The sequence below is a fragment of the Ranitomeya variabilis genome, chromosome 4 (assembly GCF_051348905.1).
Source record: "Ranitomeya variabilis isolate aRanVar5 chromosome 4, aRanVar5.hap1, whole genome shotgun sequence".
Taxonomy (NCBI): Eukaryota; Metazoa; Chordata; class Amphibia; order Anura; family Dendrobatidae; genus Ranitomeya; species Ranitomeya variabilis.
Genome location: NC_135235.1, coordinates 704,801,346 through 704,827,365, shown reverse-complemented (window position 1 = coordinate 704,827,365; position 26,020 = coordinate 704,801,346). Strand labels below are relative to the sequence as shown.

At 43.9% G+C, this 26,020-nt stretch overlaps 1 protein-coding gene and 1 long non-coding RNA gene across 3 annotated transcripts in view; both read left to right on the top strand.

Moving 5' to 3' along the window:
- LOC143766477 (uncharacterized) overlaps positions 1 to 15,694 on the top strand; it is a 511,034-nt gene extending 495,340 nt beyond the window's left edge. Inside the window, exon 7 of one of the 2 annotated variants that reach the window (XM_077254194.1) lies at positions 13,593 to 15,694. In XM_077254194.1, the coding sequence (XP_077110309.1) occupies positions 13,593 to 15,121 (1,529 nt within the window). In that variant the 3' untranslated portion in view covers positions 15,122 to 15,694. The remainder of the gene's footprint in view (positions 1 to 13,592) is intronic. The other variant, XM_077254193.1, reaches the window with a different exon arrangement.
- A 1,264-nt stretch (positions 15,695 to 16,958) lies between these two features.
- LOC143766478 (uncharacterized) overlaps positions 16,959 to 26,020 on the top strand; it is a 202,505-nt gene continuing 193,443 nt past the window's right edge. The window contains exon 1 of the long non-coding RNA XR_013213573.1: positions 16,959 to 18,020. This is a non-coding gene — a long non-coding RNA (uncharacterized LOC143766478). The remainder of the gene's footprint in view (positions 18,021 to 26,020) is intronic.

Genomic DNA, 26,020 nt, shown 5'->3' with positions numbered 1-26,020 from the left:
GTGTGTGTAAATAGGTCTAGTGTGTGTGTATACTGCTGTGTGTGTACTGCTGTGTGTATATAGGGCTAGTGTGTGTGTACTGCTATGTATATACGGCTAGTGTGTGTGTGTGTGTGTGCTGCTATATATATAGGGCTAGTGTGTGCTGCTATATATATAGGGCTAGTGTGTGTGTGTGTGCTGCTATGTATATAGGGCTAGTGTGTGTGCTGCTATGTATATAGGGCTAGTGTGTGTGTGTGTGTGTGCTGCTATGTATATAGGGCTAGTGTGTGTGCTGCTATGTATATAGGGTTAGTGTGTGTGCTACTATGTATATAGGGCTAGTGTGTGTGTGTGTGTGTGTGTGTGTGCTGCTATGTATATAGCGATAGTGTGTGTGTGTGCTGCTATATATATAGGGCTAGTGTGTGTGTGTGTGTGCTGCTATATATATATAGGGCTAGTGTGTGTGTGTGTGTGCTGCTATATATATAGGGCTAGTGTGTGTGCGCTGCTATATATATAGGGCTAGTGTGTGTGTGTGCTGCTATGTATATAGGGCTAGTGTGTGTGTGTGTGTGTGTGTGTGTGCTGCTATGTATATAGGGGTAGTGTGTGTGTGCTGCTGCTATGTATATAGGGATAGTGTGTGTGTTGCTATATATATAGGGCTAGTGTGTGTGTGTGTGTGTGTGTGCTGCTATATATAGGGCTAGTGTGTGTGTGTGTGTGTTGCTATGTATATAGGGCTAGTGTGTGTGTGTGTGTGCTGCTATATATATAGGGCTAGTGTGTGTGTGTGTGCTGCTATATATATAGGGCTAGTGTGTGTGTGTGGTGCTATGTATATAGGGCTAGTGTGTGTGTGCTGCTATGTATATAGGGCTAGTGTGTGTGTGTGTGTGCTGCTATGTATATAGGGCTAGTGTGTGTGTGTGTGTGTGTGTGTGCTGCTATATATTTATAGGGCTAGTGTGTGCTGCTATATATATATACGGCTAGTGTGTGTGTGTGTGTGCTGCTATGTATATAGGGCTAGTGTGTGGATGCTGCTATGTATATAGGGCTAGTGTGTGTGCTGCTATGTATATAGGGCTAGTGTGTGTGTGCTGCTATGTATATAGGGCTAGTGTGTGTGTGTGTGTGCTGCTATGTATATAGGGCTAGTGTGTGTGTGTGTGTGTGTGTGTACTGCTGTGTGTATATAGGGCTAGTGTGTGTGTATACTGCTGTGTGCGTGTATATAGGGCTAGTGTGTGTGTGTGTGCATACTGCTGTGTATGTATATAGAGCTAGTGTGTGTGTACTGCTGTATGTGTGTATACTGCTGTGTGTGTATATAGGGCTAGTGTGTGTGTACTGCTGTGTGTGTATACTGCTGTGTGTGTATATAGGGCTAGTGTGTGTGTGTGTATATAGGGCTAGTGTGTGTGTGTTGCTATGTATAGGGCTAGTGTGTGTGTGTGTGCTGCTATGTATATAGGGCTAGTGTGTGTGTGTGTGTGTGCTGCTATGTATATAGGGCTAGTGTGTGTGTGTGTGTGTGCTGCTATGTATATAGGGCTAGTGTATGTGTATACTGCTGTGTGCGTGTATATAGGGCTAGTGTGTGTGTGTGTGCTGCTATGTATATAGGGCTAGTGTGTGTGTGCTTTGTATATAGGGCTAGTGTGTGTGTGCGCTGCTATGTATATAGGGCTAGTGTGTGTGTGTGTGTGCTGCTATGTATATAGGGCTAGTGTGTGTGTGTGTGTGCTGCTATGTATATAGGGCTAGTGTGTGTGCTGCTATGTATATAGGGCTAGTGTGTGTGTGTGTGTGTGTGTGTGCTGCTATGTATATAGGGCTAGTGTGTGTGTGTACTGCTATGTATATAGGGCTAGTGTGTGTGTGTGTGTGTGTGCTGCTATGTATAGAGGGCTAGTGTGTGTGTGCTGCTATGTATATAGTGCTAGTGTGTGTGTGCTGCTATGTATATAGGGCTAGTGTGTGTGTGTGTGTGCTGCTATGTATATAGGGCTAGTGTGTGTGTGTGTGTGTGTGTGTGTGTGCTGCTATATATATAGGGCTAGTGTGTGTATGTGTGCTGCTATGTATATAGGGCTAGTGTGTGTGTGTGTGTGTGTGTGTGTGCTGCTATGTATATAGGGCTAGTGTGTGTGTGTGTGTGTGCTGCTATGTATATAGGGCTAGTGTGTGTGTGTGCTGCTATGTATATAGGTCTAGTGTGTGTGTGTGTGTGTGTGTATTTTCTGCTGTGTATACACATGTTATTATAGGCATTTTATATACAGTGTACATGCATGAGGGGGCAGTGTGTACTGCTGTGTGTGTATATAGGGCTAGTGTGTGTATACTGCTGTGTGTGTATATAGGGCTAGTGTGTGTATACTGCTGTGTGTGTATATAGGGCTAGTGTGTGTGTGCTGCTATGTATATAGGGCTAGTGTGTGTGTGTGTGTGTGTTGCTATGTATATAGGGCTAGTGTGTGTGTGTGTGTGTGTGTGTGTGTGTATTTTCTGCTGTGTATACACATGTTATTATAGGCATTTTATATACAGTGTACATGCATGAGGGGGCAGTGTGTACTGCTGTGTGTGTATATAGGGCTAGTGTGTGTATACTGCTGTGTGTGTATATAGGGCTAGTGTGTGTATACTGCTGTGTGTGTATATAGGGCTAGTGTGTGTGTGCTGCTATGTATATAGGGCTAGTGTGTGTGTGTGTGTGTGTGTTGCTATGTATATAGGGCTAGTGTGTGTGTGTGTGCTGCTATGTATATAGGGCTAGTGTGTGTGTGTGTGTGTGTGTGTGTATGTGTATGTATTTTCTGCTGTGTATACACACATGTTATTATAGGCATTTTATACACAGTGTACATGCATGAGGGGGGCCCCCGACGTATTTCCTGCACTGGGGCCCATTGCTGCTTGTGTCTGCCCCTGGCTGGACTCCAATGAAGGAGTAGAACCATCTCAAGGAGGATCACAAGGACATGGACAGCATGTGACTTTAATATGAGTGTCTGAGCAAAGCGTCTGAATACTTATGACCATGTATATTTCAGTTTTTCTTTTTTTTATTAAATTTGCAAAAATTTCTACATTTCTGATTTTTTTTCAGTCAAGATGGGGTGCAGAGTGTAGATTAATGAGAAAAAAAAGAACTTTTTTGAATTTACCAAATGGCTGCAATGAACCAAAAAAGTGAAAAATGTAAAGGGGTCTGAATACTTTCTGTACCCTCTGTACATTGTTCACGCTTGCAGGAGATGTGTTGGCTCGTGCCCTGGTCTCATGGATTCACTCCACGTCATAAATTCCATTATGTTTTCGATCCTAAAGGTACCGTCACACTAAACGATATCGCTAGCGATCCGTGACGTTGCAGCGTCCTGGCTAGCGATATCGTTGTGTTTGACACGCAGCAGCGATCAGGATCCTGCTGTGATATCGCTGGTCGTTGAAGAAAGTTCAGAACTTTATTTGGTCGTCAGATCGGCGTTTATCGTCAGGTTTGACACCAAAAGCAACGATGCCAGCGATGTTTTACACTGGTAACCAGGGTAAATATCGGGTTACTAAGCGCAGGGCCGCGCTTAGTAACCCGATGTTTACCCTGGTTACCAGCGTAAAAGTAAAAAAAAAAACAGTACTTACTCACCTGCGCGTCCCCCGGCGTCCGCTTCCCACACTGACTGAGCGCCAGCCGTAAAGTGAAAGTACAGCACAGCGGTGACGTCACCGCTCTGCTGTTAGGGCCGGCGCTCAGTCAGTGCAGGAAGCGGACGCCGGGGGACGCGCAGGTGAGTATGTACTGTTTGTTTTTTTACTTTTACGCTGGTAACCAGGGTAAACATCGGGTTACTAAGCGCGGCCCTGCGCTTAGCAACCCGATGTTTACCCTGGTTACCCGGGGACCTCGGCATCGTTGGTCGCTGGAGAGCGGTCTGTGTGACAGCTCTCCAGCGACCAAACAGCGACGCTGCAGCGATCGGCATCGTTGTCGCTATCGCTGCAGCGTCGCTTAATGTGAAGGTACCTTAAGGAATTCAGATTACTGCACAATCTCTCCTGAAATGGGAGCACGATTAGTTTCTCTACTCTTCTGGTCAGGACTCATAGTAGATCCAATGGTCCACCATAAATGAGTGCAGCTCTGGTTTAGTGTTGGAGTTCTTCCATCACACATATGTTGTTGAGGATGTAACTTTTTTTACAAGTTCATTCTGTATGATAGTTTGATTGTGGTGGGATCGGCCTGTCTCGCTTATCTGAGGCTGTAACTCCCTGGGAGTGTTTAAAAAAGGTTTCAATTAGCTCTTCCAAATGCCTGAGATCTAAATTGAAGATCCCTCAGCTCTGCACTGTTCTAAAAAGTTCTATTTAAATGTCTAATATTTCTTCTTGACATTGATCTGACAGAAAATACTGGTCCTTACGATAGTTTACATTGCTAAGGCTGGTTTCACATTTGCGGTTGTGTCCGCAGCATTTGTGCCGCAATTTTCCGCATGCGTGGTGTATTCCTATCTTTATCATTAGGGACGCAAGTGTCTGCGATCGGTTGCGTTTTGCCGCGTTTGACGACGCATGCGTTGTTTCGTCGTCTGCGGCTTGGCGCGGTAAACACTACATGTTGTAATTTCAGAGGCGTGAATTTGCCATCTCGAAACGTATGCGGTTGTTAGCGGAAGTAATGTGGCGAAAAACACATTTCAGTCTATGTGAACGCATGCCTTCGCAAGCACATGCATTTGTTTGCGTTTATGAACGCATGCCTTTTACCACAGGAAAACCTGTCTAGACACTGATTAGCCTCCCCCACATACAAGGTGATAAAAAGAGGGAGTGCATTTGCAGGTCACAACTATGCAGACTGGGAAGAAGATCAGACGCTGGAAAGAACCTGGGACATTTGGACAATGTAAGTGTCAAAGCCAATGTCTGTATTTTCTTTTTTCTCTCTCTGTATGTCCTAATAATTTCTGTCTCTTTTTTCTTGCTGCGTAAATCAGAATGTCATCTTCTTCTTCTGAGGAGCAACGTCTTGGGCCTGAACAAGGTGGAAATGACAGTGAAGTGAGTACTCACCTCCTCAGATTGGTAAGTTTTCTCTGTCACATCTACACCATCTACACATGTGACAAATTTTTTTTTCAGAAGTTCTTCAACTGCGGCAGAGGCCGAGCAGGAGCAGCGTGGACACGGTTGTGTGGCAAGGCGGCGTGTAAGTATATCTGACTGATTGTACCCTGTTTATGGTATCCTGACTTTACTATTCTTGACTGTTCACTTCTTTACTTTGCTCTTTCTTTACCTTTTTCTTCTTAACTCCTTTTTTTTTCTTGACTTTGAATATTCTTGCCTGTTTTCTGTCTCTGTTGTTTTCTATCTTTTCCTTATGTTAATGTCTCCAACATTAATGTATTTATTTATTTTCTAGGTTCCAGAACGGGATGAGGACCTCATTGATAACGATATCCTCATCTCACTGGTCCATGATTGAGTCCCGTTGTGGGACACCCGGGTTCCGCAGCACTCGGACAACGTGACGATCCGGCGGCTATGGAAAGAGGTGGCCCAAGCGATGTGGCATGGCTGGGACAACGCCCTGGCTCGGGTCCACAAGGCATTTCGTAAGTATTGCAATGCGGTGTGATAGAGCAGTGACCTTGGCTGGGATCACACAACTGTGTGTGATGAGAGGAACTCCTGAGAGTTTCTCTCATCACACACAGTTGTGTGTTCCCGGCCAAAAGTGCATTGTCTAACCATTATTTTTTTTTTCAACAGTGCTCAAAGTCAGAACACATTGGCGTTCGATGAAGGATCGCTCCAACAAGGACCTTCGTCAAGAGAGCCGGGTACAAGGATCAGAAAAGATAACCATCTGCTGGCATTTTTGAGACCGGTCCTTGCCCAGAAAACGTAAGTATTTTTGAGTTGCATTGGATTGTGTTGTATTGCCTAATCTGTATTTTTTAATTCCACAGGAGTTGGCGCTTTTACTATTATAAATGTTTTGTACTAATGTTTTTGGGGTTTTTTTTGTTCATAGCACCTGGAGCAGCACTCTTGACCCTAGTTCTAGAGCAGTCCTTCATCAAACAGCCACGGACCTGTCACAGCCATCCAGCAGCGCAGCAGCAAGTGGGCATGAAACACAGACTGGAGACCAGGAAGCTGGTCCATCAGGTGTTCCCCTGTCCCAGTCCTCTGCCTCTTTTTTGAGGGGCTCTTCCCAGCAGTGGCAGAGGGCCTCGGACAGTTTTTGCACTTGAGCTCGATCTTTCACGATGGACTCAAGGCGATGGGTGACAGACTGGATCGTGGCTTAAACCATATGAATACACTTATCCAGGATGTCACCAGAGACCTTGACCAAGTGAAAGCCGACCTCCAGAGTCCAGCACATCATTTTTTTAATCAAATAGAAAAGGGCATGTCGGAACACCTTACTCCTGATCTCCAGCTTAGTGTCATGCAGGAGTCCAATGCTGCTTACGTGCCGGCTATGCAGCAGACTCGGTATTTTCAGCAGCCAGTGGTGGCATTTCCACCTATGCCAACACTGTCACGCTTGATTTCAATGCCGAACTCTGCTGCATACCACTGCATGGCCACAACCATTCCAAGCACTGCCGGACACCACTACAGCGTCAAAATCATGCTGTGCTGTTGGACATCCCAATGCCACCACCATGCCAACTGCTGCTCCTGCTTGGATATCCTCCCCTGCCACCACCATGCAGCAGCAGCATCTGGATCAGGACAGGTTGGCCACCATCACCAGGTCCCAGCTGCAGCAGCAGCACCCGGACCCTGGCATGCTTTTCACCACCACCAGCATGCAGCAGCACCCGGACCCTAAAATGGCTTTCACCACCACCAGGATGCAGCAGCAGCACCTGGACCCTGGCATGGCCTTCCCCACCACTACCATGCAGCAGCAGCAGCTGGTCCCTGGCATGCTTTTCAGCACCACCACCATGCAGCAGCAGCACACGGACCATCACAGGTCGGCTACCATGACCAGGCTGCAAGAAATGAGCCCACCGAGGCTCCCCAGACCGCAGCGCCGATCCCAAAAATGGAAAGAGAAAAAGAAAAAGCGGACTATTGCTGTCCCTCCCCCCTCACCTCCCAATGTGTCTGTGATGTCAGGTTTGTCTCGCCCTTCTAGTGTGTCTCTGCCTTCCCATGCCTCCAGTACCATCCCTGAACTCCCTGACGCCACTAGTTTAATTGCCCCTTCTCCTGCAACCCCTGCGTCATCTTCAGTCAGCCAGGCCTGACAGCTACACACACCCCAGTTCCGTCACTCTACCCCAAGGCAGCACAGTTAATTCTTTTTTATTTTTTTAATAAATGTTAATGTTTTTTTCCCCAATACTGTTTGGTTATTTGTGTTTTTCGCCGCCGGCAACACACACTGTGCGCCGAATAAACACACTGCGCCGTACACTTTGTTTTTTGGCCACCTCATAGCTCCAGGAGTTATTAAGTAGAACACTGCAGCTTTGTGTGTTTGCTATGGAGCTATGAGTTGTCAAAAAATAATATTACTTGTATTTTCTCCATAATCTCTTCACTCTGCTTAATCTGTGACGCAGACTGAAGAGACAATGGCGGTAATACAAAGCAGATCTATACTCAACAGGTCATGTGTCATAAATAGTGAGTTCATGATGCACAAAACTCTGCATCTTGAACTAATTATTTATGACACCTGACTTGGTGAGTAGAGAACTGCCTTGTATAACCTCCCTTTTCTCTTCAGGGTTTGTTCACACTTTGCTTTTTTTGCTGCAGATTTTTCAGATGCGGATTTGGAAAAACCGCAGTGCAAAACCGCGGTGGTTTTCACTGCGGTTTTTTGTGCGGTTTCAACTGCGGATTCCACTGCGGGTTTCCAGCTGCACTTTCCTATTGGTGCAGGTGGAAAACCGCTGCGGAATCCGCAGAAAGAATTGACATGTTACGTCTTTTTTTCCGCAGAAAATCCGCGTGGATTTTCAAGCGGAAAAACGCAAAGTGGGCACAGCGGTTTTTGTTTTCCATAGGGTAACATTGTACTGTACCCTGCAGGGAAAACTGATGCGGATCCGCAGCTGCAAATCCGCTGCGGATCCGCAGCAAAAACCGCAAAGTGTGAACATAGCCTCAGTCTACATAATCTATTTCACACAAACTGAAGAGACAATGGAGGTCATACAAGGCATATCTATACTCACCTGGACAGGTGTCAGAAATAGTGATTTCATGAGGCTGGGTTTTGTGCATCATGAAGTCATTTCTCACACATGAACTGGTGAGTATAGATCTGCTTTGTATTATACCTCCATTGTCTCTTCAGTCTGCGTCCAATAGATACCGCAGAACAGATTCAGGATGTAAATGACGTCAACTACCTTACCACTAACAACATAAGTGGTTTTTAGAGGATAGACATAGGAGATTCGGTACAGGTATCAAAACACGTTGTTTATTAACAAAAAATATTAGTAACATTTAAAACATAACTGGTACAGACCCAAACCCAACAGCACATTTTACACAATATTATCTTGCCATGCCACACGTCCGATGTCAGAAACAAAATAGGCAGCAAATTGGTCCCGTATGTGGGCAACTTCAACACTTGATGCTGGTAATCTGGCAATGGGTTTGCAACTGGTTCATCCAGTTCAATGTTGGGTCGCTCCTTAGCCATTATGTAATTGTGGAGAACCACACAGGCTTTGACAACCTCATCGACTGTCTCCATTTTTAGATTAATGGCTGTCCCAAGAATGCGCCATTTTGAGACAAGAATCCCAAAGGTACACTCAACTGTTCTTCGGGCCCTGGTCAGTCTGTAGTTATAAATCCTTTTAGTGTGGTTCAAGTCCCGACTGGAATATGGCTTCAGTAGGTTTTCACACATCTGAAAGGCCTCATCCCCAACCATAACAAATGGCATTGGTGGGCCTTGAGTGTTGGGGAGAGGTCGTGGCAGGGGAAAATTAAAAGTTTTGCCATACAAATGTTGGCTCATATCCGAGTTCTTGAAAGTCTGTGAGTCATTGCCACAGCCAAAAGCTCCAATATCCATGGAGATAAAGCGACAGTCTGCATCTGCTATTGCCACGAGCACTACAGAAAATTATTTCTTGTAGTTAAAGTACTTGGATCCAGATCTGGCGGGTTTGATAATGCATATGTGCTTTCCATCCACTGCTCCCAAACAGTTATGGAGATTACACATTCTCCAGAATTTGTCGGCAATTTCCATCCACATGTCCGTGGTGGGTAGGGGGATAAATTCATCCCGGAGAATGTTCCACAAAGCCCGGCAGGTGTCCACAACTATTCCAGACAAGTTCCAAGCCGGTACTGAAAGTGGAGCGATGATAAGCTCTCTCTGTAGCCAGGAATCTGCCAAAAAAAGAAATAAACAAATTACGAACAATTACATTTATGATGGGGGTTTGCTAAACACATAAAGGAAAAATCAAATAATACATGGTAGAACAATAATAATTATGACAGGCATATGTTTAGAATTTTTACAGACCTTAGTGTGACCAGGAGACGTTCCTCTGCAGGAATCCCTCTATGGAGCTGGGTGTCCTGTCTCTGGATATCTCCTTGGACACGACCAAGGAAATCCTTAAAAGTCTCTTGAGACATCCTGGTATATTCTGGGAATTTGTCCGGGTTGGCATTAAGCTCGCCATATAGCGTGTGGTAGGCTCCATGGCTCTCCCGGAGTTCAATAATGTGGTGTCTCCAAAAACGCCGATGCAGTGTCCTTCTCTGCCTTTCTCGATTTCTTTGTTGCTCCCAAGCAAACGCATAGGAATGCATAGGAAGGAAACTGCTTGATACTTAAATCCAGGTTGAAATAAAAGCTCTCTATGCGAAGATCCATCATGACACAGGATACAGTAGAAAAATCTGAAGATTTCAGCTGTCCAAGGGTCTATATATAAATATCCCATAATACACGCCCACTGTAGTCCCATTGGCGGTGTCTGGTTATCTAGATTTTTCTCCTGTTAAAGTTTCCACCATGCGCACAGAAAACGCAAACGCACGAAAAAGCGTGTAAACTTTGCGTTTTTTTTACCGCATGCATTACCTTATGCGTCTAGAAAAACGCGTTTGTATGCGGTTTATCGTGCGTTTCAGGTTGCGGATTAAACGCTGTGGATTCTACCGCAAATCTGAAACTAGCCTTAGAGCCACAGAGTCCCATACCGATAGTTTATATTGCTTAGGGCCATCGAGTCCCATACTCCAATTACTCCAGAGAAGATTCACCACTACTCAGTTTTTTTTCCCTGAGGATGTGTTATTGTCTATAGTCACAGTTTTGCCCATTACCCTTTAACTTCTTTAACCCCTCTTCATGTATTTGAACTTGCACAGAGACCCCTAGCCTTGGAGCACAGTGTTACCTATTGTTCTGTGGAGTAAGATGGGAAGAAGAATAGACAGATAACCATGTCAGAACCAAGAGGCCAGAGAAAATACTTACTCGGGAGACATAAGAGTAGTCAGTAAACAGGCTGGGGTCACAACAGGAAACAAATACAGAAGTCGGGAACTGAGCACAGAGGACTGAACAACAGGAGATAAAGGCTGTATCTGGCAGCTTCTCGCAATATGCTTCAAGCTGTAGTAAGGTGTGGTGCTTTCGAAGTCCAACTCTGATTACCCAAGGTGTTCTCAATCTCAGGCGGACATATTGCATGAGCTTTGGCATTGTCCCAGATTGTCCTCCTATTGGATTGTAGTATTGAACCGCATTGGAGTGGTGTATGGGTGCATTATTCCTAGGGATCCATTGATATCTATATTAGGGTATGTGGAGGAAATATTAACCGATTACAGTCATGAATATGCGGCTCCACCTCCCATAGGGATGGAGCCGCCTATTCATGAATGTAAATGAGCGGCCCCACGTGACCGCATACAGTAGAAGGGGCTGCCAGGACAGGAAGCAGCGACAGCCAACGAGGGAGCGGGTGAGTATTTTCAGAACAGCGGGGGGGTGCACAGGGGGCGGGGGACAGATAGATCTTTCTTTTAAACACTATTATTCATATCTTCTATGCAGCAAACACTGCTGCAGGGAAGATATGAATCACGGCTTCAGCACCATGTGGGGGGGACAGCGCTTACTGGAGCGCTGTCTCCTGCACGGAACAGGGACTGCACACGGAGAACTTCTGTGTGCGGTCCGTGTTTTACACTGACCCATTGACTTTAATGGATCCGTGTAATACGTGCGCTCCCACGAACACTGACATGTCTCCGTGTTTGGCACACAGAGACACGGTCAGCAAAAAATCAATGACATCTGCACAGATGCATTGATTTTAATGGGTCTACGTGTGTCAGTGTCTCCGGTACGTGAGGAAACTGTCACCTCACGTACCGGAGCCACTGACGTGTGAAACCGGCCTTATAGAGTACAACTTATTGTAAACTGGAACTCTCTTTGATATTGTCAACTATGGACGAATTATTGCTCCTGATATGGTCTCCATCGGGGGTTAATTTACTGTAAAACATAAAATACGTATGAACATGTGATCTGTTGTAAATCTTGTTATGGTTAATACAAATTTATCTGATTAAAAAAGGTGTGGTGCTTTCCAATTGGCTAAAACAGGGAGCAGATTACTGCAGCTGATAGCACACATACCCATACGGCCAGACTGGATGGTACTACAGATGCCAGGCACCCTAATCTTAGTGGCTGGGCAAAGCCTGCACCGCCAAGAGCTTCTGGTTCCAACCCCACCTCTGTTACCAGCATCGCCTGCAGAATGAGTAAGGCCGCGTCTGGTGTCTGAAGTAGACATTGCAGGAGTAGATACCAGAGGAGATGGGGCACACCATTTGCAGAATCCCTAATATGACAAAATTGCAGAAAACCAGAGCAGACGAAATCCCTTTAACCCCTTTCTGACCTCGGACGGGATAGTACGTCCGAGGTCAGAACCCCCGCTTTGATGTGGCCTCCGGCGGTGAGCCCACATTAAAGCCACGACATGTCAGCTGTTTTGAACAGCTGACATGTGCTCGCAATAGCAATCGCAATCCACCCTCCACTATTAACTAGTTAAATGCCACTATCAAACGCTGACAGCGGTATTTAACTATTGCTTCCGGCCATAGGGCCGGAAATGCGTGCATCGCTGACCCGTGTTATGTGATCGGTGGTCAGCGATGCGTCGGCATGACAGCCAGAGGTCTATTGAAGACCTCTATGGTTGTTGATGCCTGATTGCTGTGAGCGCCACCCTGTGGTCAGCGCTCATATCAATGCAGTAAATCTCTACATAGGAGCAATGTGAGCATCGCTCCTATGTAGCAGAGCCGATCAGGCTTTGCCCGCTTCTAGCCTCCCATGGAGGCTATTGAAGCATGGCAAAAGTAAAAAAAAAAAAATGTTTTAAATATATGAAAAAAAATATAAAAGTTTAAATCACCTCCCTTTCGCCCCATTCAAAATAAAACAATAACAAAAATAAAATATACACATATTTGGTATCGCCGCATTCAGAATCGCCCGATCTATCAATAAAAATAACGATTAACCTGATCACTAAAAGGCGTAGCGAGAAAAAAAAATTGAAACACCAGAATGAGGTTTTTTGGTCACAGAGACATTGCATTAAAATGCAATAACGGGCGATCAAAAGAATGTATCTGCACCAAAATGGTATCATTAAAAATGTCAGCTCAGCACACAAAAAATAAACAAACCCAACCCCAGATCTCGAAAAATGTAGACGCTACAGCTATAGAAAAATTGCACTTTTTTTTTTTTTTTAGCAAAGTTAGGAAATTTGTTTTACCACTTAGATAAAAAATAACCTAGACATGTTTGGTGTCTATGAACTCGTAATGACCTGCAAAATCATAATAGCAGGTCAGTTTTAGCATTTAGTGAGCCTAGCAAAAAAAGCCAAACAAAAAACAAGTGTGGGATTGCACTTTTTTGCAATTTCACCGCACTTGTAATTTTTTTCCTGTTTTCTAGTACACGTCATGCTAAAACCAATGATGTCGTTCAACAGTACAACTTGTACTGCAAAAAATAAGCGCCACATGGCCATATTGATGGAAAAATAAAAAAGGTATGGCTCTAGGAAGGAGAGCGAAAAATGAAAACGCAAAACCAAATAAGCTGGAGTCATAAAGGGGTTAAAGTGACTCCATTTTGTAAATTATAACCCTCAATGAATCAATCTATATGAATAGTGACTATTTTGACTCCACTGGCAGTTTCCAGATATTAGCACGATCAGTGGATATTGGAAAGGGAAAACTGCAAATATCCCAAGTTATGACCCAACACATAGTGCCTAGATTGTGTACACGTGCAGTAAAATAAGTGGTTTCCTCTCACTATAGTAATGGCAAAAGCATGGATGCTTAATGTGGTTTGAGCACAGTCTAGTAAACTGTAAAATGTCATTGTCTTGGTGAATAATTCAATAATTTTGCATAACTTGCCATTTTTACAGACTGTTTAAGTAGAAATGGTCAAAAATATAGAATTCGTGGATATTTTATTCTAAAATAATAATTGGTTTTATTCTTGGTAGATGACCGTACCAGGAGATCAGCAGGACAGCTGACATCTTCAATGTTTAAATCAGATGATTATGAGATCCCACAGGATACAATTGAAGGGAATGCCATTACTCCAAATATACCATCACCCCTTCACAGCAAAGATCTGTCATCTGATCCTGTGGAACAGGTCCTATCTTCTGATTCATTACGGACTACTAAGGAAAATCAAAGTCACAAAATAAGCATTAAAAAACGAACTGCTCCTAAAGCAATGAAGACATTTTCATTTTCAGAATATGGAAATAGTTTTCCCCTAGAAAAGTCCTTTCTCAAACAACAAAACCTTCACAAAGCAGACAATAGAATTTCTTGTTCCGAGTGTGGGAGATTTTTTAACCAGAAATCAGATTTTGTCAGTCACCAGAGAATTCACACAGAGGAGAAGCCATTTTCATGTTCAGAATGTGGAAAATGTTTTATTCGGAAAGCGCAGCTTGTTACCCACCAAAGAACTCACACAGGAGAGAAGCCTTTTTCCTGTTCAGAATGTGGGAAATGTTTTCTAGATGAATCAATTCTTGTCCGACATCATAGATCTCACACAGGGGAGAAGCCTTTTTCCTGTTCAGAATGTGGGAAATGTTTTAACCACAAAGCACATCTTGTTATACACCAGAAAATCCACACAGGGGAGAAGCCTTTTTCATGTTCAGAATGTGGGAAATGTTTTAACCAGAAATCGAATCTTGTTAGCCACCAGAAAACCCACACAGGGGAGAAGCCTTTTTCCTGTTCAGAATGTGGGAAATGTTTTAACCACAAAGCACATCTTGTTAGCCACCAGAAAACCCACACAGGGGAGAAGCCTTTTTCATGTTCAGAATGTGGGAAATGTTTTAGCCAGAAATCGAGTCTTGTTAGCCACCAGAAAACCCACACAGGGGAGAAGCCTTTTTCCTGTTCAGAATGTGGGAAATGTTTTAACCAGAAAGCGCGTCTTGTTAGCCACCAGAAAACCCACACAGGAGAGAAGCCTTTTTCTTGTTCAGAATGTGGGAAATGTTTTGCACATAAAAATGTTCTTATCAAACATCATAGATCTCACACAGGGGAGAAGCCTTTTTCCTGTTTAGAATGTGGGAAATGTTTTCTAGATAAATCACATCTTGTCAGACATCATAGATCTCACACAGGGGAGAAGCCTTTTTCCTGTTTAGAATGTGGGAAATGTTTTCTAGATAAATCAATTCTTGTCAGACATCATAGATCTCACACAGGGGAGAAGCCTTTTTCCTGTTCAGAATGTGGGAAATGTTTTAACCACAAAGCAAATCTTGTTAGCCACCAGAAAACCCACACAGGGGAGAAGCCTTTTTCCTGTTCAAAATGTGGGAAATGTTTTAACCACAAAGCAAATCTTGTTAGCCACCAGGAAACCCACACAGGGGAAAAGCCTTTTTCATGCTCAGAATGTGGGAAATGTTTTAACAGGAAAGCGCATCTTGATAGCCACCAGAAAACCCACACAGGGAAGAAGCCTTTTTCCTGTTCAGAATGAGGGAAATGTTTTAACCAGAAAGTGCATCTTGTTACCCACCTAAGAACACACACGGGGAGAAGCCTTTTTCATGTTCATAATGTAGAAAATGTTTTGTGAAGAAACCATCTCTTTCTAGCCACCAAAGAATTCACATGGGGAGAAGCTTTTTTTATGTTCTTAATTGTTTTTACATAGTCACATACAAGTGCTCCTCACTAAGTTAGAATATTATCAAAAAGTTAATTTATTTCAGTTCTTCAATGCAAAAAGTGAAACTCTTATATAGAGTCATTACAGAGTGATATATCTCAAGTGTTTGTTTCTTTCTGTTGATGACTACAGTACAGACCAAAAGTTTGGACACTCCTTCTCATTTAAAGATTTTTCTGTATTTTCACGACTATGAAAGTTGTACATTCACACTGAAGGCATCAGAACTAGGAATTAACACATGTGGAATTGTAAAAAAAAGTGTGAAACAACTGAAATTATGTCTTATATTCTAGGTTCTTCAAAGTAGCCACTTTTTGCTTTGATGACTGCTTTGCACACTCTTGGCATTCTCTTGATGAGCTTCAAGAGGTAGTCACCAGGAATGGTTTTCACTTCACAGGTGTGCCCTGTCAGGTTTTCTTGCCTTATAAATGGGGTTGGGACCATCAGTTGTGTTGTGCAGAAGTCTGGTGGATACACAGCTGATAGTCCTACTGAATAGACTGTTAGAATTTGTATTATGGCAAGAAAAAAGCAGCTAAGTAAAGAAAAACGAGTGGCCATCATTACTTTAAGAAATGAAGGTCAGTCAGTCCGAAAAATTGGGAAAACTTTCAAAGTGTCCCCAAGTGCAGTGGCAAAAACCATCAAGCGCTACAAAGAAACTGGCTCACATGAGGACTGCCCCAGGAAAGGAAGACCAAGAGTCACCTCTGCTTCTGAGGATAAGTTTATCCGAGTCACCAGCCTCAGAAATCTCAGGTTGACAGCAGCTCAGATTAGAGACCAGGTCAATGCCACACAGAGTTCTAGCAACTGTTAAGAGGAGACTTTGTGCAGCAGGCCTTCATGGTAAAATAGCTGCTAGGAAACCACTGCTAAGGACAGGCAACAAGCAGAAGAAACTTGTTTGGGCTAAAGAACACAAAGAATGGACATTAGATCACTGGAAATCTGTGCCTTGGTCTGATGAGTCCAAATTTGAGATCTTTGGTTCCAACCACCGTGTCTTTGTGCGACGCAGAAAAGATGAACGGATGGACTCTGCATGCCTGGTTCCCACCGCGAAGCATGGAGGAGGAGGTGTGATGGTGTGGGGGTGCTTTGCTGGTGACACTGTTGGGGATTTATTCAAAATTGAAAGCACACTGAACCAGCATGGCTACCACAGCATCTTGCAGCGGCATGCTATTCCATCCGGTTTGCATTTAGTTGGACCATCATTTATTTTTCAACAGGACAATGACCCCAAACACACCTCCAGGCTGTGTAAGGGCTATTTGATTAAGGAGAGTGATGGTGTGCTATGCCAGATGACCTGACCTCCAGTCACCAGACCTGAACCCAATCAAGATGGTTTGGGGTGAGCTGGACCGCAGAAAGAAGGCAAAAGGGCCAGCAAGTGCTAAGCATCTCTGGGAACTCCTTCAAGATTGTTGGAAGACCATTCCCGGTGACTACCTCTTGAAGCTCATCAAGAGAATGCCAAGATTGTGCAAAGCAGTCATCAAAGCAAAAAGTGGCTACTTTGAAGAACCTACAATTTTGTTGTTTCACACTTTTTTGTTAAGTATATAATTCCACATGTGTTAATTCATAGTTTTGATGCCTTCAGTGTGAATGTACGATTTTCATAGTCATGAAAATACAGAAAAAATTTAAATGAGAAGGTGTGTCCAAACTTTTGGTCTGTACTGTATATCCTACAGCCAATGAAAACCCAAAAGTCATTATGTCAGTAAATTAGAATAAAAACACCTGCAATGGCTTCCTAAACGTTTAAAAATGGTCCCTTAGTCTGTTTCAGTAGGCTCCACAATCATGAGGAAGACTGCTCACTTGACAGATGTCTAGAAGGCAGTCATTGACACACTCCAGAAGGAGGGTAAGCCACTGTAAAATATTATTTCAATAATGAAAAAATATAGATTGCTTAACACATGCAGGTTCTAACTATCAAATAGATACTCTGGATAGTGAGGACTGAGTTATTCTGAGGATTTTGGCCTATACATCTGGTCTCTGTTTGTCAGAACTATAGGGCTTTTGCCAGAATTGTCAATATGTGGCTATTTGGAGATAGTAACTGATTCTTAAAGGTCACTGTCATGTCGGATGCTGCTCAGACCAGGTCGTCCGACAGACAGCGGTAATTCCGCTTTTGACCACTATTTGCTCATTGGCGTCGGCTAGTTTTTGTCTAGCTGTTCCGGGGTTAATTTGCCTGATCCTCGGATTGGAAGCTGGGCCATGCCCATTTCCTTTAAATAGTTCTCCTGATCTTTGGGCGTCGCCAATTATAGCTTCTGTCTTTTCCGTTGTTATCTCGGTCTGGAGTGGTGAGCTGGTAGTTGGAGATTCGTTGCTGGTGGTGTATTTTCCTGTGTCTTATTTACTCCTTCCTATATTTGTATTTATTTTGCCCTACACATTTATAGTGTATTCCTGAGTGACTGTTGTGTGGAGTATATTTTCCGTTATCCTTGTCTGTTCTGATTGTGGGTATTGTTATTACATCTTCACTGGGTTGTGGGCGGTGGTATCAGCCTAGGGCTTAAACAGGAGGTAGGGAGAGGGTGGAGCCCTGGACATGCACACCATCAGTGTAAACTCCAGGTAGAGGGTCAGTCAGGATTTCCCTAGTCTGAGGTAAATTGCAGGGGCCCGGGTTATAAGCTCTTACCCACCTAGTCTCCCTGTGACAGTCACAGGCTATATGCTTAAAGGGAACCTGTCACCCCCAAAATGGCTGGTGAGGTAAGCTTACCGGCATCAGGGGCTTATCTACAGCATTCTGTAATGCTGTAGATAAGCCCCCAATGTTACCTGAAAGAGGAGAAAAAGACGTTAGATTATACTCACCCAGGGGCGGTCCCGCTCTGGTCCGCGTCCGATGGGTGTCTCCGGTCCGCTCCGGCGCCTCCCATCTTCATTCCATGGCGTCCTCTTCGGGTCTTTACGCCGCGGCTCCGGCGCAGGCGTACTTTGTCTGCCCTGTTGAGGGCAGAGCAAAGTACTGCAGTGCGCAGGCGCCGGAAAGGTCAGAGAGGCCCGGCGCCTGCGCAATGCAGTACTTTGCTCTGCCCTCAATAGGGCAGACAAAGTACGCCTGCGCCGGAGCCGCGGCGCGAAGACCCGAAGAGGACGTCATGGAACGAAGATGGGAGGCGCCGGAGCGGACCGGAGACACCCATCGGACGCGGACCAGAGCGGGACCGGCCCTGGGTGAGTATAATCTAACGTCTTTTTCTCCTCTTTCAGGTAACATCGGCGGCTTATCTACAGCATTACAGAATGCTGTAGATAAGCCCCTGATGCCGGTGAGCTTACCTCACCAGCCATTTTGGGGGTGACAGGTGCCCTTTAAGCATTTCAAAATGAGGTAATGTACAAATATCTAACATGCATATTCCGCAAGTTACTAGTGTTCTTCTAATATGGTAGAGGGTATGAACATAGCGGCAGATCACGATATGTGGTTATGAAACAGGAAAAATAGAAACCAATGTAAGTTTATGGGTCAAAGTAGTATATAAGCCGACCTAACTCCTGTTCAGACAGATCTCTCATACTTTGAGAATCTCCAACCCGGACCACATCAACTTCAAGACCACATGTAAGAACCACTGTATACTTCTTTTCTCTTTTATAATCTAATACTTATTTTGAGTGCTATGAACTTACTTTTCTTCATTTTTGTAATCACTTTTTGAATAAACATTAAACAAGATTTGTTTTATCCACACATTTCAATATTGCTTTCCTTTCTATCTTCACCGTGCTCTTACTTAAAAAAAATAAGAAAGTGTTATTTTTTCTAGCATTATGGCGAGTACAGCCAAATCTGATTTTTGTGCTATTTTGTGTGGATTCCTTTTCCTTGCACACGGAGGAGGAGAGCTCTGCTAAACACCTGTTATTCAAGGCGCAGGAATTTCACTATTTCACGTCACAAGGATCAGACAGAGCCTACAGACAGTGAGGATTCGTGTCTCCAACCATAAAGAGCTGCATGGGTCCCATGACGGAGGTCTGAGGAATCAGTAAAAAGACACAGAGGACCATCCATTGACTTGGATCAATCCAGAAGAGGAAAAGATATTCTACAGGTGAGAAAATGGATTTTATTCATGATTATTCTAAGAAAAGTAATATAGAGTTTAAGTTTGTTCATAGCCATACAGATTCACAATTATGGTCTAGTTTATATAGCCAATGTGAAGCAGAGAATCTTAAAATTGATAAGAGGTTTTTGTCAGTAAAAAAATTACAGAGAAAGCTTCAAAATGTCATGCACATGGTCTGAGTGTACAATAATTTAGTCTTTGAGAAAACTGAAACACACACACATAAAGCATGTACTATCACACAAGACATTGGTCATACTGACACACAAGGTGACACACAAGAGTCTGACGGGGATTACTTGGATTGTCCAAATTGTTTGATATTGTCAGAACATATTGAACAATTGGAAGATCAAATTGATACTTGAAGAGAGTTATTATCTAAATTGCACCAAGATATAAAAAAGGTTTCTGTTCTTACAAGATTAACCCCTTCATGACCTTGGGATTTTCCGTTTTTCCGTGTTCGTTTTTCGCTCCCCTCCTTCCCAGAGCCATAACTTTTTTATTTTTCCATCAATTTGGCCATGTGACTTGGCCATGTGACGTCACCGCTGTGCTCTGCTTTACTGCCGGAGCTGACACATTCAGTGCAGGAAGCTCTGAGCAGCAGCGCGTAACCCTGTGGATGCCGGGGGACGTGACAGACATCAGAAGGTGAGTATGTACTGTTTTGTTTTTTTTTAACTTTTGCAATGGTAACCAGGGTAAATATCGGGTTACTAAGCGCGGCCCTGCACTTAGTAACCCGATGTTTACCCTGGTTACAAGTGAACACATCGCTGGATCGGCGTCACACACGCCGATCCAGCGATGACAGCGGGTGATCAAGCGACGAAATAAAGTTCTGAACTTCTAGCTCCGACCAGCGATATCACAGCGAGATCCAGATCGCTGCTGCGTGTCAAACACATCCACGCTGCAAAGTCACGGATCGTCGTCGTTCTCGCTGCAAAGTCGCTTAGTGTGAAGGTACCTTTACAAATCTTGATTTGAAGCTACAACTAGATTCACCAGTTTGTACAATTGTTGGTTTTAGTGGAAAAGGTGAAACTAAAGTTACCTTAGTTACCAATGTGACATTGGAAATACCTAGTTCTTTCAAAACAGGAATTGACATTTGGTATTGTCGTGATTCTCAAAATATACTCGGCACAGATTTTATGCAGAAATTCGGATGGGTAGTTCATCTAGGAAATCAAGTGATCTGGAAAGATTCTAGTGGTTGTAAACCTGTAGTCATTGACCCTAGTGATTATAGCCATGTTGGAAGTGTTTGCTTAAATGATGTTGTGTCAACAGATCATTTGTGGCCTGAATCTGGTGGTGATGAGGTACTGACAGAAATTGTACAGCGCTTTCCTTCTCTTTGGGCTCAGTTAAGGAATGAGGTTGGTACAATGAAGGATGTTGTTGTAAATGTGGAAGGCCGAGATCCTCCTCCTCAGCGTCAGTATAAATTGCCTCCAGAATCAATTGATTCTATGTCAAAGATCATTCAGGAATTGTTAGATCAAGGTGTCATCCGAAAGGCTAATTCTGTAAGTAACAATCCTTTGTGGTGTCCTGAAATCTGATGATTCTTATCGAATGATATTGGATTTGCGGATGTTTAACAAACATACTCCCAATGTAGCACCCAATGTTGCAGATACTCATGACATGATGGCAAGGCTGAATGCAAAGGCAAAAGGCAAAATACTTCTCTGTACTGGATATCAGTAATGTTTTTTCAGTATACCTCTTGAAAAGAGTTGTCAGTACAAGTTTGCATTTACTTTCTTGGATGAACAATATCTGTTTTGCAGGTTCCCTCAAGGAGCACATTTGTCACCTAGTGTTTTCCATCAGGCGTTGGCAAAGGTATTATGCAGATTTTCGAGGCCTGATTGTATTTTACAATATGTTGATGATATTCTGTTGTCTACTGAGGATAAAGAGGCACATGTTTCTCTTCTGACAGAATTGTTTGAGCTGTTTCATGATGCAGGGTTGAAATTAAACACCAAAAAGGTCAAATTGATGCAATCCGAGGTCAGGTTTTTGGGAGTGTTGTTGAGTCCAGGAAAAAGACAGCTACTGCAGGAAAGACTAGAGGCGATTGCTTCTCTACCAATTCCAACATCACAGAAGGCATTGCGACATTTCTTGGGTCTTACAAACTTTTGAAGGGACTTCATTGAAAATTTTGCAGACAAGGCCAGGCCTTTGTATGATCTTTTAAAAGATGAAAATATTGATTACTTTGGTCCTAGGGGTGATGAACAACAAATTTTATTTGAACAATTGAAAATGAATTTATAAAGCGCACCTGCTTTGTCCACAGTAGATCCTTCGGCTCCATTTGCTTTGCAAGTACACACATCAGAGGTATCTGTGTCCGCAGCGCTTTGATCAGTATCGCTGCTGATCAGAGACTGCACCATGGAAATTTTTCTTTTTTAGCTAGTTAGTGTAGCGGACTTCGCAGTCTAAGCAATGTCCAAGTTTTTTTAGAAAAAAATATTACGGTAGTTAGTATAGTGTAGTTTTAGATATAGCAAGGTAGCGTAGCCGGTGTCACAGCGTTAGTGACGACCGATCTTGTTTAGAAATAAAAGTACAGAGTAGTTTCATAGGTAGGGAGGTAGCTTTTTTTTCTTGCATAAAAAGTGCATTAGGGGAGCGTGCATCACATTGTTGGTGACGTCTGTTTTTCTTTTGTAAAAAAGAATTTTCATTGGATAAATTTATAGGGAGGGCATTACACCATGTTCCAAATTATTATGCAAATTACATTTTTCTCGGATTTTCCTAAATGGTTGGTACAAATGACAGTCAGTCTAACAAAAGTCATCACCCGTTAGAGTATACATCGAATTTTATTGAAGAAACCTCCCAATGATAACACTATAATCTCCAAAATGAATAAAAACTCAAAATGCACTGTTCCAAATTATTATGCACAGTAGAATTTCAAAAAATGTGATGTTTTAAAGAACTGAAAGTGCTCATTTGTGGAATTACCAGCTGTTTCCCCATTATTCCGGCCCAAAACATGACTCCTCCACCACCTTGCTGACGTCGCAGCCTTATTGGGACATGGTGGCCATCCACCAACCATCCACTACTCCATCCATCTGGACCATCTAGGGTTGCTCAACACTCATCAGCAAACAAGACTGTTTGAAAATTAGTCCTCATGTATGTCTGGGCCCACTGCAACCGTTTCTGCTTGTGAACACTGTTTAGGGGTGGCCGAATAGTAGGTTTATGCACCACAGCAAGCCTTTGAAGGATCCTACACCTTGAGGTTCGAGGGACTCCAGAGGCACCAGCAGCTTCAAATAACTGCTGCTTTGTAATGGTATTTTGGCAGCCGCTCTCTTAATCCAGTGAATTTGTCTGGCAGAAACCTTCCTCATTATGCCTTTATCTGCATGAACTCTGTCTGTGCTCTGTTTCAGTCACAAATCTCTGCACAGTATGATGATCACTGTTAAGATTTCTGAAATATCTAATGTTTTCATACCTTGTCCAAGGCATTGCACTATTTAACGCTTTTCAGCAGCAGAGCGATCCTTTCTTTCCCATATTGCTTGAAACCTGTGGCCTGCTGTGGAATGTGGAAAATCATTTTCAAAGTAGTTTTCCTTTAATTAGAATCACTTGGAAAACTAATTATCACATGTGTTTAAGATTGATTTCAGTGATCCATTGAGCCCTGAGACACAATACCATCCAGGAGTTTATTTGAAAAACAAAACAATTAAATCTTTTTGTACACTTAAATCCAATTTACATAATAATTTGGAACACAGTGTAGTGTAGTGAACGTCTGCTTTTTTTAATCCAAACTTTTTTTATAATCTGATTTTTCTTCACATTTTTTCTTCTACATTTTACCTCTCTACTTCTTTTTTCTCTGTTTTGTTATAATAAAGATTACCCTATACACAAGCCCCACACATTACACGTGTAAAAGCACCACTTAAATACACATTCCCGGGGTTTGGGAAAAAAATTAAAATGGCCCATTCGTCAACAAGGCACTATTCACCAGAGGAGGGTTACGCCATTCTTGCGTTTGATACAGATACAGCCAGTGAGGAAGATCCCACATTCCTCTATTCCTCCTCCTCCTCATCTGGTGAGGAAGGACCCCCAACAAGGCGCCCTAGGACCCAAGCAACTCCTGCAGCAATCGATCCCGTATGGATTGCACCCCCCCGATAATTTTCAGCCCGGATTTCAGCAGCAGCTCAGTAATCCAGTTTGACACCACTGGCCTCACTGAAATTGACTTCTTCAAATTCTTTTTCAGTGAGGAAATAATAAATCTTATGGTGGCCCAGACGAACCTGTATGCCCAGCAATTTTTCACCCAAAATCCCACGTCATCATATGCCAGATGGACCCCCGTAAATGCAGCAGAGATGATGACATTTTGGGGAATTGTGCTGCATATGGGCATAATAAAAAAAACAGAGATTCGTCAGTACTGGAGTATTATTCCGCATGGCCATGAAAAGGACACGATTTGAAGGGATCCAAAGATTTTTGCATTATAGTGATAATGTGCAGTGTCCTCCCCGAGACGATCCTAACTTTGATCGTCTATATAAAATTCGGCCAGTGGTTGAACACTTCAGCAGAAAATTTGCTTAAGCGTACATACCCCAGAGGGACATCGCCATTGATGAATCTCTTGTTCATTTCAAAAGGAGGCTAAAATGCTGACAATACCTGCCCAGTAAGAGGTCCAGGTACGGAATAAAGCTGTACAAACTGTGCGAGTACCTCAGGGTACACCCACAGATTTAGGGTCTACGAGGGGAAGGACACCCAAATTAACCCCTCCTGAATGCCCCCCATCCTGGGGGTGAGTGGGAAAATTGTGTGGGAATTGCTGCACCCACTGCTGGATAAGGGTTATGACCTCTACATTGACAACTTTTACACCAGCATCCCACTCTTCAAGGCTCTCTCTGCCAGAGGTACAGCTGCATGTGGCACCATGCGAAAAAATCAGCGAGGCCTCCCTAAGCCGCTAATGGGGCAAATGCTGAGAAAAGAGGAAAGCAGAGCCCAATGCAGCAACAACATGCTGGTGGTCAAGTATAAGGACAAAAGGGATGTCCTTATCCTGACCACCATACACCGCGACAACAGCACCCTTGTCACTGTTCGTGGGACCACAGCACAAGTCCGAAAGCCAGATTGTATCTTGGATTACAATCGGTACATGGGGGGTGTGGATCTTTCAGATCAGGTCCTCCAACCATACAGTGCCATGCGAAAAGCCAAAGTATGGTACAAAAAATTGGCCGTGCACATTGTACAGATGGCGCTGTACAATGCTTCTGTGCTGTCCCGATCTGCAGGCAATACAGGGACCTTCCTTCAGTTTCAGGAGGAAGTCATCAAGGCCCTAATGTTTACTACTCGGGGAGGTGAGGGCCCCAGTACTTCTGAATCTGATAGTGCCCGTATTGTCCCAGGTCAACATTTCCCAGGACAGGTTCCCCAAACAGCGAGGACAGGACGATCACAAAAACGGTGCAGAGTATGTTCCAAGAGGGGAATCTGAAAGGACACAATTTACCATTGTGAAACCTGCCCTGAGAAACTTGGCCTTTGCATTAAGGATTGCTTCAAAGCATACCACACGTCCACAAATTAATAAAATTTGTTTATACCCTGTTGACACAACACACTTTTATAAATCTGATGTACCCCGCACATCTTACATATAACACCACATTATAAATTCATACACCAGTAAAACAAAAAGCATTATAATCAATACAATAAGACTATGCCTCTAGATAAATTAATTTCGGGGTGTAGATTCCGAAATGGGGGTCACTTGTGAGGGGTTTCCACTGTTTAGGCACATCAAGGGCTCTGCAAACGCAACATGACGCCAGCAGACCATTCCATCAAAGTCTGCAATCCAAAACGGCACTCATTCCATTCTGTGCCCTGCCGTGCGCACAAACAGTGGTTTTCCCCCACATATGGGGTATCGGCGTATTCAGGAGAAAATGTGCAACAACTTTAGTGGTGTATTTTTCTCTAGTCACCTTCCACGACGGCATATGGAGGTTGTCTCTTTGCCCTAATGGGGAACAGGAAACAGAGAGGTTAAAAGGACCTCCCACCTCCCACTTGCCAGTGTCTTTCCTGTTCCCCATGGGACAGGGAGAGGTTTTCCATGTGCTGTAGTGGCCGGCGGCTACGGTACCTTCAAAGCAGGCTCTGCCTGTATAGCCGGGCAGCAGACGGTCGCTTCATGCCTCCTCTTTACGCTGCTCCCGTCGTCCTGCTCGCAGGTCCTCGGGACCCCCTCCCGGCCTTCCCGCGCCCCCACGAGGGCAAAGCAGGCCTGGGTTCCCTGACCGGGCTCCTCCTGGAGCTGCCCGGCGTCCTCCTCCTCCATGCTGTCGGCTCGGCGTCCCGGAAGTGACGTCAGCGGCTCGCGCGCGTCACTTCCGGTTTCTCCATACACTGAGAAGCCGGTACTTCCGGGTTTCGCCGGCCGGCGTTTCGGACCTCACAGCTCCCTCACCTGGATCCTGGAGGGGGATTAATCGCT